Source organism: Prionailurus bengalensis, chromosome C1 (genome assembly GCF_016509475.1).
Source record: "Prionailurus bengalensis isolate Pbe53 chromosome C1, Fcat_Pben_1.1_paternal_pri, whole genome shotgun sequence".
Taxonomy (NCBI): Eukaryota; Metazoa; Chordata; class Mammalia; order Carnivora; family Felidae; genus Prionailurus; species Prionailurus bengalensis.
In genome coordinates, this window is record NC_057345.1 from 187,761,414 (window position 1) to 187,773,768 (window position 12,355).

Sequence of the window (12,355 nt, forward strand, 5' to 3'; positions counted from 1 at the left end):
CCTATGGGTGGACCGGACCCAGGCACTAGAGTGCAGGGAAGCAATCGCAATCTGCTCCCCACATGAACTTCAGGGGTGTATCCAACCAGGAATTATATCACAGGCAATGTAACCCTCCCAAGGGGTTTCTTGGCCATAATACAATCCCATCCCTAACTGGTGGGAAGTGCTGGGAGAGCCTTTGTGCAGAGGAAAAGCTCGCACACCCTTATTCAGCTTTGCATGGGGCCTGCCCAGGAGGGAGGAGAGGAAAGGCCTCACCCTGGCCTGGCCTGGCCTGGTCAGCCATTTTCCTGAGTCCTCCCCGCCTGTGGTTGAATGTGACCCCAACCTGACCCCCAAACACCAGAAAAGAAGAAGCCAAGAATCTGGGGCATCAGGATAGCAAGGATAGCCTGGCTTGCATGCAGGGCCTTCTACTACATTAGCAGTAGTGTTCTTCTACTGGAGGTTGGTGGTTACCTTTGGCTTAAGGTCTGTGCTTTTCCAGCTCTGCCAAAGCCACCTCCACCCTGAGTGCAATGTTTCTCCGGTGCTGGTACATGAGCTCACTGACCTAGCAGCAGGGCAGGCCAGCAAAGGTCAGCAGGGGCTCCATCTGGGGTTCTCCTGCTTCCTTCTCAACTACCCCTACGTTCCAATCAGTATTTTGCCTCTTTTGCCATGAACAGAATCCATCTCAGATTCTCTGGGCTGTAGTTTGATCTCCTCATGGCACCTGCTGCGGAGCCGCAAACCACTTTTTAAAACCGGAGGGCCCTGCTCTGACCACTAAATTATAACACTGGGCCAAACGGAGGGTTTGTGAATTGCTCACTTTGTTTGAAAGATGTAGGTCTCCAGTTTAGAGGCTAACAGCAGCAGCAAGAACAAAAAGAAATGCAATGACTTGAGCTCTGTTAATAGTGGAAATAAACTCTGTCTCCGCTGAAGCCATGCCCTTACTTTGATCACAGTAGTGAATGAGTTAGGTTTAGTTAACCAGCTTCTGCCTGAAGATGAAAATGGTGCAAGCATGACAGGCCTTGGAGGTGGCAGGAGACCCTGTTCACAGAGCACGTATGCAGAGACGAGTAAATGTCAAGAGGCCCTGCTAGTCCTGTCTGTGCAGGGGAGTGGGGGAGCCCTGGACTGCATCACTCTGTGCAGAGGGAGGTGACCTTTTCCTCCTTGCTGCTGACATTTAAGAGTACAGAATAATCCGGCATTCCTCACTGCAACTGTGCAGAAATGTCATTTTCTTCGACAGAAGGTACACGGCAGATCCCTCTAAATGACCATTTTCTTGCCGGGTTGGCAAGTGCAGACCTTAAGCCAGAGGAAATTTTGGAATCTGTGTACATCCCGCACTCTCAAAAGGTAAGAATTCTGCTGGTTGCTTTTAAGAGTTTGTTTTTCCCTTTTCATGACAGAGAGCAGTCATCTTCAGAAATCTGAAAACAGATGGAAGGAAAATGACTGGCCTGAAAATCTGTTTCCTGTCCACTGTGGACTGGCCTAGCACCAAGGCCCTCAGACACCCTCGGGCAAGCAGCTCCGGGCTGTGATTTGGGGTTGTTGTTTCAGCTGTGGGGTGGGGCCTGCTGAGGGCATGTGGTTGTGCTTCCACACCCCTTTATGTCTACAGATCGACTCTGGGAGGCGGAAAATAAGGCTCTCTGGCTGTGGACAAGCTTCTCCGCCTGACCCACAAAGAGGTGGAAGCTGGAACAGGGTCTCCCCGCTTCCCACTCTAGCTAACCCCAACAGCTCACAGGAACAAGAGGACCTCCAGATGTTTGCTAACACAGGATGTCTGGGATTGATGTGGCCACCCAGCTGGCTTTTGAGTGGGGCCTCTGTCTTCACTCAATGCTCCGTGTCTCTCCCCAAAACCATACCCGAATCCAAGAGGATGGTCTCCCCAGAGAGAGGCAATTCAACACACACACACACACACACTGGTGAAAAGCCAGGAGTTAGCTTAGTTATGTCGGAGGTCTCATGTTAAGTCATGTTTTCAGCGTGTTTGATCTTCATTTATTTTTCCTTTGGAATGGAAACTTTGAAATGTGTTCTAATCCAAAGTGCATCAGAGAAGGCCCAAGATGGAAAAGCAGGCAGGCACAAACACAGCACCCTTGGTGGATGCACAGATGGAAACACACTTGAGGCACAGGCCTTCGGCATTAACCTCACGTTGCAACATCAGCAGGTCACGGTGCCAAAGACCCCAGTGGGGCAGCCATTACCTTCCCGACTCTTATTCCTGATACAAGATTCCCTAGTGCACTGTCAAAGTTCTATTCAACTCTTTTATGACCTTTGCAAAGTGGAAAAGCAGTCATTTCTACCAACCAAAAATGTAGTGGGTCTCTTTCGCACATCAAGCAAATCACATTTAAAAGCACCTGTGTTGGGGTGCCTGGTGGCTCAGTTAAAGCTTCCAACTTCAGCTCAGGTCAAGATCTCACAGTTTGTGAGTTCAAGCCCTGCATCAGGCTCTGTGCTGACAGCTCAGAGCCTGGAGCCTGCTTCAGATTCTGTCTCCCTCTCTCTCTGCCCCTCCCCAACCTGTGCTCTGTCTCTCTCTGTCTCTCAAAAATAAATGAATGTTAAAAATGCCTGTGCTGGGAGGGTTCCTGCATCCTCATGAGGACAGAGGCATCTGAAGACTAGAGGCAAGAGCACCTAGAAATAAGAGCACCTGGAAATGATCCAGGTATCCTGCCCTCAGGAAAAGTGCACAGTGATCCCTGTTCCTTAAGGGCATTGGACATTGGGGATGGATTCCATTCTCACTATGAATGAGAAGCCAGCCAACTTGTCCTCTAATTGTGCCAAGTGCCTTTTGTGCCCCGTTAGATGGAGTCTAAGTGATTAATTAGTGGCACCAAGAAGCAGGAACCATGCTCTCACTTTTGACATGTCAAGTAACCCCAAATGGTTCTTGTGTCCACAGTGGGAATTTGTGTCAGCCTTCCGACAGGCTCAGTGCCAGCAAAATGCCTTGGCCGATGTGAGTGCTGGCATGCGAGTCATTCTCGAAGAAGCCACAGACACCATCAAGGAGCTGAGCCTCTCCTATGGAGGGGTTGGGGAATCCACAATTGGTGCACATAAATCCTGCCAGCAGCTCATAGGGAGGTAAGCGATGAACCCTGCACTCCAAAGGTGAAACTTGACATCAAAAACAAAGAACAAGTAGAAGTTTGGCTCTGGCAAGGGTTGTTAATGCCCTGGGAAGATGTGAACTCCTATATATAGAATCACTGCTTGTTCTTTCTGCAATTTGCTTATAAAGCAAACCTCACTTGACTTTGACTAATTAGGGGCTGCTCCTTGGGGGAAGGCCACAACAACAATGACCCATGACTGTGCTCTGCCCCAGTTCTCATGTGCACATCAGCACTCCTGCAGACCCACACCAGGCAGGGTCCAAGTGTACCTAGTGCCGCTGCTGTGCGGGGACCTTTTGTTTCTTCCTCAGTAGAGGCCAGTCTGGTTCATAATGGAATTGGCCCTCATGATCTGTTTGTGTAATGTCTGGTTCCAGCATGTTCTGGCCCTTGAACATGCTTGGTTCGTGTTGCAATGAAACAGGGCCCATCCTCACCCTGCCATGACCCTCAGGCCACTTGGTGCAGCTTCCCAGGCCTCGATTTTCCTAAAGGGCTTGGTTAGATGATTTCTGAGTTCCCTTCCAACTCATAAAAGGAGACTCCAGGTTCTCTAAATTGTTATTATCCAGTAGCTGGCACATGCTGTGTGATCGAGACTGCCCTTTGACTTGTCCCTTTCCCACCTCCAACACCACCAGGCCCTGGAATGAGCCAATGCTGGAGGAAGCTTGCAGGCTGCTTCTGGAAGAGGTCTCCCTCCCAGGCTGGGCTCCAGGGGGAAGAGTGGAATTCAAGAGGACTTTGGTGGTCAGCTTCTTCTTCAAATTCTACCTAGAAGTTCTGCAGGAACTGAAGAAGCTTGTAAAAGTGTCTGTAAGTGTTCTGGCTTTTATGTGCCCCTTGCAGCCATAGCTCCCAACTTTTCCACTACTTTTGCAAACTGTCTTGTGGGCAGCCTGTGCATGACCTGTCACCTGTTCTGAGTCAGGCCTTGTCAGTTCCGAGCCCTCCTTCCTTCAGGGATTCAGCCCTGAAGGGCTACCACATGAGGCTCAGGATGCCACACTGTCTTCAGTTCACAGATGTTCACTACATGCCCTGAGCAATGAAACGTTACAGTGCCCCTGCCTCCAGTGTGCGATTTCTTTTTCTTTTAAAATCAGCTTTACTGGGGGCACCTGAGTGACTCAGTGGGTTAAACATCTGACTCTTGATTTTGGCTCAGGTCATGATCTCACAGTTTGTGAGATCAAGTCCCACATTGGGCTCTGTGCTGAAGGTGCAGAGCTTGCTTGGGATTCTCTGTCTCCCCCTTCTCTTCCCCTTCCCCTGCTTGTACTCTCTCTCTCTCTTTCTCTCAATCCCTCTCAAAATAAACAAACAATTTAAAAAATAATAAAATCAACTTTACTGAAATATAATTACATATAATAAAATGCACCTATTTATACTCAATGAGTTTTAACAGACGTGTAAACCCATGTAGCCACCACCTCAAACAAGGTACAAAGCATTTTCATCACCCCAAAAAGTATCTTTTGGCCTCCCACCCCTGCCCCCAGGCAACCACTCATCTGCTTCATGGCAGATTAGGTTTGCCTATTCTAAAATATAATATTCAACATAAAATGTAAAATAAAATTTTATTTTTCAAAACATACTAAAATTTTATTTGTATGCAAATATTTAAGTGGCTTCTTTCTAGATTGTTTTGTTTGTATACTTCTGGAATAAGTTAAGCAAGGCAAAACATTCTCTTTCTCTCACTCTCTATTTCCTTCCCAGACCAGGATTATAACCCTCGCCCTACCTCGTACCCCCTGTTTCAAACCACACCCTACCCCAACACTCCTCAAGTCACCTCAAGTGTTCAATTTTCATTACGCAGACGTAGACCCTGACCAACCACATTCACCAGGGTAATAATCACTGCCATTTAATTTCAGAATCAAGACACTTGGTATGTTTCAGACACCCAGAGAGCCTTCTCAATTTTACTGATGAACTGCTGAGTTGCTGAGAAAAACAAGCAGGATGTGGGCTCTTTTGTGTACAGTGAACTCCAGCTCATTCTGGGATGGCATCTCTGTCCCCCAGTGTTCCAGCTTGTCCTGCCTTTACCCAGCTCACTGACAGGCCTCTCCCTCCTCTGGGTGGCTAGGGGATCAGATTCAAACCAGTCCATCCAGTTCCTCAGTATGTGGAAAGGGAGGGAGGGCAAGACACCTTCATAAAAAAGGAGACCCCGGGGAGATGATGTAGATTTTGGTCTTCCAGGATACCCTGGCCTTGCAGTTTCTTGGATACCTCAACCAAGTCATTTTCACACAAGCCAAAGCCCAGTTTAATCATAGACTAATTGGTTTATCTTTATTGTTTTGAATGGTCTTTCAGGACAGTCATCATTATCCTGAAATTTCAGACCGATTCCTAAGTGCTCTAGAAGATTTCCCCGTCACAGGACCCCGGGGAGTCCAAAGGTACCAGGTCAGTGAGTATAATGTAACAGGAACGTAGAAACTAAGAGATAAGCTATAGTTATGTGAACAAAGCAAGCACTTCAGAGTTGTGATTCATAGTTCTGACTTTCTAGTTTGGGCTGGCACATTGCCCTTTGTTTAGGCCAAGTCAGGGAGACGCTGGATCTAAGATCGGGCCTGAGCTACCATGACACACACTCAAGGCTGAACCAACCTGGAATGGTTTGACCATCTGACTAATCATTGATAGTATCCTGGAATGCATGTTCTTTGGGCATTTGTTTGAAGAGCACCCAAGCCAGGTATGGCGGAAGGACTGAATAAGAGGGTAGCAAGATTCAGCCTCCAGCCCTGGTTGCAAATATCTCATCTCCAGTCAGCAAAACAAGGACCTTGCCAGTACCTGAACCCACCCTTCTTGAAGGACAATTTAGAAAGTATCTATTATTATCTGTTAGCACAAAGCCCCTCTCCCACCCCATCTCCACACATACCACACACACACACACACACACACACACACACACACCCCACAGAGCTTCCCTGAAAAGAATTCCAAAATAAACACTTTCTCCAACTTCTTATCCTCCCAGTGATGTTTTTGAGCCACTTACAGGGGCAACCAAGGCACTGTGGTCTAGATCTGGGTGGACTCCATTGCCATTTGCTCCCCTCCCCTCTCCCCTGCCCCAGGCACTACTCAAGTTGACACTCAAGCTTTTAGCTTAGATTTTGGTTCCCCACCCTCTGGAATTATATCACTTTAGACTTCATCATCTTGATCACTTTCTATGTAAACAGTTTGGTCATGGAAAAGGTAAGAAAGCTGGACAAGGAGAACCTCTGAATTCCAGAACAAAGCAGTACAGGAGCACAACTTGGGAAAAGAAAATGCCAAAAGGAGAGGCTAGGATGCCCTTTCACCTACTTCACAGTTCTGCCAAAAAGTTGGCATTGCTACATAACTGACAGGACAATTCCCCAGTCTAGTGACATCATTGAATTTTTGCACTTATCATCTGACCCACTCCAGTGTTTGTGGTCTGAGGGTGACTGATTTCTCAATCCTGAATCAAGAGTGTTGGTAATCATCCAGGCCACTTGTGAAGATTTGAATTGTCCAGGGCAACTCTTGTCTCCCTCTGCAGAATGTGGATTCTCACCAGTCCCTCCAAGATCCAGTTGGACGCCCCATCATGCACCTGTCAGGTCTTAAACATGCTACAGGTGAAGCCATGTTTTGTGATGACATCCCTATGGTGGATAGAGAACTTTTCATGGTTTTGGTGACCAGTACCAAAGCCCATGCAAAAATCATGTAAGTAAATGGAAAGCTTTCAAAAAAAACTTTTAAAAGCACACCTGTGGATTCCCTCTGAGGAATGTACCTGTTATGCCATGTCCTAAACCCAAAGAACCTAAAATTGAAAGAAGAAAGAAAAGGGCACCATCCCCAGCAGGAGGAAGAGAGGATATCTGGAAATGACCATTACGAAAGAGAGAACAAAAATAGCAGTTATGGACTCCTTGCTTCTCTTCTAACCTCATTACACCTCATCTCCCTGCTGTAGCCTCAGTCATGGCTCAAAGGAGTAATTCTGAGTAGGGCTGATACTCAGCTGTTGATAAAACCCTGAAATACTGCATTTCTGAAGGGCTAATGCCTACTGTCCTAAGCTTCCTAAGAATTTCCCTTGCCACAGCCACACAGCCCCTCCCCCAGGTCCTCTCCTATAGTTAAAGTGTTACCCCTGACCCAGCAGGCAGCCTTCTGGACCATATGGCAGGTTAGCTTTTATTGGTCGGGACCTATGCTGGACAGTTGTTATATATTTTTTATTTTCAACCATGTTCTATCCTTTCCTCAGGTCTGGGGCCCTCAAAGCTTGCTGATTTCTACTTGTTAAATATTTCTCTTTTTTCAGATCAATTGATTTGTCCGAGGCCCTTGAACTACCTGGGGTGGTTGATGTGATAACAGCTGAGGACATTCCAGGCACCAATGGTGCCGAGGATGACAAATTGTTGGCTGTAGATGAGGTACAGAGCATGCTTTCTCAGATGACTTTGTGCAGATAATCACAAAGTTACCACCTCCAGCTGGTTTTCAATCCCGCCCCCTACATTGCGGGACAGAAGTGCCGATTCTTCCAGCTTCTCTCTACACCTAAAATCTTTATTCAGACAGACTTAAATCTTCTGGAGTCAGGAAATTACACAGTAAAAGGGAAATAATAAACATACAGAAAAACAAGTTCTAGTTTTCCCACTGTGTGCTCTTGAGTCAATTTACCCTCGTCTAAAGAATAAATGTAGGAACTGACCTGTATCAGGATAGAATATGCTAGAAAGACCTAAAAAGGAGAGTGCAAAAAATACAGCCACTCCCTGTTTTCTGTATTGAACTCTCTCCTTTCCTAAACCAACCCCATGCAGACACACCCCCACCCCACCCCTCACTTACTTTTACACATTCCATTTGTAATAAAGTTGCTTTTCCCACCTTTGACATTTTAATTCAATTCTACAAACATTCACTGAATACTTGCTTTTGGAGCCAGGCTAATTTGGTTCATGTTCCATCTCTACCACTCACTAGCCATGTGCCTTTGGGTATCATTACCTGGAAAATGGGAACAATCACTGCACCAATCCCATGGTGTTGTGGGATCTAAAAGAGTTAATGCACGTAAAATGCTTACAACGGTGTTTGGCACATGGAGGCTCTCAGTAGGTGTTAGCTATTATTGTCACTTCTCAATGAGTCACACAGACTGTTTCTCCTCCAGCCATGAAATGGCTCACTGTTCTTTTGGTTGAACTCCAGATGAAGAGGTCAGTTGTTATTTAAGAGCTATATCATCTGCTCAGGCTGCCATCACAAAATACCACAACCTGGGCCACTTTTAAAAAAGCAGAAATTCATTTTCTCACAATTCTGGTGGCCTATCACCCAAGATCAAGGTTTTGGTTTCTCCTGAGGCCTCTCTTCCTGGTTTGCAGGTGGCTGTCTCCTCACTGTGTCCTCTCATGACTTTTGTCTGAGGATGAGCCTCCCTGGTATCTCTTCCTCTTCTTATAAGGACACAGTCATATTGGATTAGAGCTCCACCCTTATGACCTCATTTAATCTTAATTACCCCACTGAAGGCCCTATCTCCAAATACAGTCACACTGGACATTAAGGCTTCAACATTTGAATTTGGGAAGAAGGAGGGAACACAGTGCAGCTCATAACAGGGATGATATTGTACAAGAAACACTTTCCTTATCTTTAAACTCTAAAATGATAAATGATACCATAAATATGATACATGTGAACCAAGCTTGACAGAGGACACAGCACATTCAGGTCACAACCAATCTCACATCCACTCTGGAGCTTACATTCATTGAGTAAAATGGCCAATGGAATCATCTTTATTCTTTAAATTATTTTTTTAATTAAAACATTTTAAGCCAAGCACATGTAGTTGAATGTGACCTCCAATGTGGCCTTATTGACAAACAATAATAACAAAGATACCAGCCACTGATAAGGGTGAAGTAAGACTATTCCTACTGATATTTTTCTACCTGCTTCATGCATGTACTTTCCGCAGGTGCTTTGCGTGGGCCAGATCATCTGTGCTGTGGTTGCAGAGACAGATGTACAGGCAAAGAGAGCAATTGAAAAGATAAAGATCACCTACAAAGATCTGGAGCCCATAATCTTCACCATCAATGTAAGCAGTGCTGGCTGGTTTCTTTCCTGTAAAGTTGTAGAATCAAAAACACCCTTGTAAATTTCTTAATGCAACACTAATTCTAATTTTTTCTTGCCACTGGCTTGCCCTGGAAAGATCAGCTTCCTCTGGAAGATATTATTTGTATGAATTGAAATTAGCTTTGGCTCTAAGAAATGACAGGGGTGGGGTGGGGTGGAGAAACAAATGAAGAATTGAAGTTTCTTTCTCTTTCACATTCACAAAGTCTAGAAAAGATCAGTCCAGGGCTTATGTAGGGTTCTATGTGTCAGGGATCTTGGATCCTTCTATCTAGTCACTGCTTCAAGCATGGTTTCTACTCTCTAGGTCACACTTTGCTCCACAATGGCTGCTGAAGCTTTGGCTATTAAGTTCACATTCCAGACAGCAAAGAGAATGAGGTGATGAAGAAGGGCATATCCCATCCCTTTAAGGACACTTCCCATAATCTCACTGGTTAGCACCTAGTCAGATACCACACCTCAAGGGGAGCTGGGAAATGTAGACTTTATCCCAAGTGACTACATGACCACTAAAAATTGGGGAAGATGATGAGAATGGATATTGAGAACAATCATGTTTTCAAGGTGGGCCTCCAAAACAGTGGGACTTTCATGATGGAATTCCACAGAAATTTCAACTCTTACTTTTGGGTCTAGCTGAAGGAATGCAAATGCTATTACCAAAGAAGAAAGAATGAAGTTAGAATAGAAAATTCAGATGTGGAGTGGGATTTTCAGGTTCTAACTCAATGAAGGGAAAGTTCAGAGTAACTGAGTTGCAAAAAGCTTTCTTATTTGTGCACTTGTAATAGAAAATAAATTTTTTCAAAGGCCCCAGTGAACCATTTGACATTTTTTAAATGTGCCTAAAAGGCACAACTTGCTCAATAGTCAAAGTGTGAAAAAGGTCATGTTTCTTGATCTTTCTAAACCAAATCAATTCTGTTCCAAATTCCCATTTTGCCAAATTTGCAAGAAGTCCAGACCATTTTTCTTGGCTCAGTATCCCTCCTGGGGTTGTACTAGGATCCTAACATCAGTTTTTGAGATTTCAATCCGAATCCCATTTCCTCAAGGGGGAAATAGTAACCAGAAGAAAAACCAGGAAATATCCTGGGATTCAGAATGGTTAGAGATCTGCAGTTCTCTCAGAATAGGACTGTCCAGAGTCAGCTAAAAATTTCTTTTGTGAATAGAGTATATAACAAAATAGTTATACATACCAATATTTGTTTACCCATCCATTCATTCATTTATTTAAATGACTGTAGGTATGAGAGGCAGTAAGGGTAGTGGCTAAAAGTACAGTTTCTAGAACCAAACTGCTAGGTTTGAATCCTGGCTGCATCACTTAGGTAAATTCATTAACCTCTTTAAGCCATGGTTTCTTCATCTGTAAAATGGGGATAATACTAATAATCACCTGTTCCCTGGAAATCCACACTGAAAATGAGAAATGAGTATTTATCATCATGGGCCATCATAGCATCCCCAGATCTCAATTCTTAACACTTCTCTACTCCTTGTTGGTTTTCCCTGCACTTTAGAAGACATCCTTCAGACACCCATCTTGTCTCTGCCATGAGCCCACTACTCCAGTACTCCCTTGCTTGATGACTCCCTTCATGTGTCCCAGTAGATGGCTATTTTGGGGAGTTTACTGGCCTTTGACTAAGAAACAAAATGTCAATGTAAGAAAAAAAAATTTTAATTGGGTTATTCCTATCATTTAGGATGCCATAAAGCACAACTCATTCCTATGCCCTGAAAAAAAACTTGAACAAGGAAACATTGAGGAGGCATTTGAAAAAGTCGATCAAATTGTTGAAGGTAAGCAATTCAGGATATTTAATAGAATCTTTGCATGATTCTGTTCCAAAGCAGACACTGAGAGCATGTGATTTCCTAAGAAAGGGCATCCTCTAAAGACTCAGCACTTTGCCAAATTTCTCTTATATCTCCTCCTCTCAAATTGTGAGTGTGGGTGTGGGGGTATTATGTGTGTTGCCTTTAGAGGTGGGGGACAGGGAGCAACAGAATAAATAGAAGAAAAATCCTTAGCACTTTGATTAGTTAAGGACAGAGGAATGGAGCCAGACCCCTCCAACTTGTTATACAAAACTATGGTATCTGAAACAGATTGCCTTTAGTTGCCACAGAACAAATTCCTGATCCATCAATTCCTTGGTCGGGACAAATCCAGACTGGTCAGTCCACATCTTACTTGCTTTGGAATTCCTCAACATGGTAGTTTCCAATCAACACACACTCTCAGGAATTTCCCTTTGCTTGCACTTAACAGGAGAGGTCCATGTTGGAGGCCAGGAACATTTCTACATGGAAACACAAAGAGTGATTGTTATTCCAAAGGCAGAGGACAAAGAACTGGACATTTATGTATCAACACAGGATCCAGCCCACGTGCAGGTGAGGTCCAGGATCGCCCTTACCTTCCCAACTTCCTAATTTCATCATGGCCCTCAATCCCCATAGGCTCACAGTTGGTAGCCATTTTTCCTGTAGAAACTTGATGTCCAAATATTGGACATCAGTGGAACAGCTAAGATACCAGAATTCTTTTTTTTTTTTTCTGGTCTTGTCAAGTAAGTATAAGAACAGCTGAGGTGAAGGGGATTCAGAGCACACTTATCCTGGTGACCACTGAGTAATGTATAGAATTGTTGAAACACTATATTCTATGCCCGAAACTAGCGTAACACTGTGTTAACTATATTGGAATGAAAATTAAATAAAATTAATAAAATTAAACAAAAAAGAAAAAGAACAACCACAGTCACTTCAGATTTAAAGAATACATTCATTTGCAGCATGCTTAAATGAGCTCTGTGATTGGATAACACTAAATTATATCTGCACTTGCTTTTTCTCTAAATAATCATTACAGGTAGCCTTTGGAGTAAACACATCACTTTACAGTACATTTTCATTATCCCAGTCTCAAAGTGCTCTAGGTTTTAGCTGCAAACATCTTCTTTACTAACTTGTCAGGAGTTTGCTGATTTTCA

The 12,355-nt window shown here is 44.3% G+C and overlaps 1 protein-coding gene across 1 annotated transcript in view; it reads left to right on the forward strand.

Moving 5' to 3' along the window:
* LOC122481631 (aldehyde oxidase 2) overlaps positions 1-12,355 on the forward strand; it is an 87,253-nt gene that overhangs the window by 29,411 nt on the left and 45,487 nt on the right. Inside the window, exons 13-21 of the mRNA XM_043577434.1 lie at positions 1,250-1,359; positions 2,942-3,126; positions 3,800-3,974; positions 5,496-5,588; positions 6,730-6,899; positions 7,507-7,621; positions 9,184-9,306; positions 11,063-11,159; positions 11,632-11,756. Coding sequence (XP_043433369.1) covers positions 1,250-1,359; positions 2,942-3,126; positions 3,800-3,974; positions 5,496-5,588; positions 6,730-6,899; positions 7,507-7,621; positions 9,184-9,306; positions 11,063-11,159; positions 11,632-11,756 — 1,193 coding nt within the window. The remainder of the gene's footprint in view (positions 1-1,249; positions 1,360-2,941; positions 3,127-3,799; positions 3,975-5,495; positions 5,589-6,729; positions 6,900-7,506; positions 7,622-9,183; positions 9,307-11,062; positions 11,160-11,631; positions 11,757-12,355) is intronic.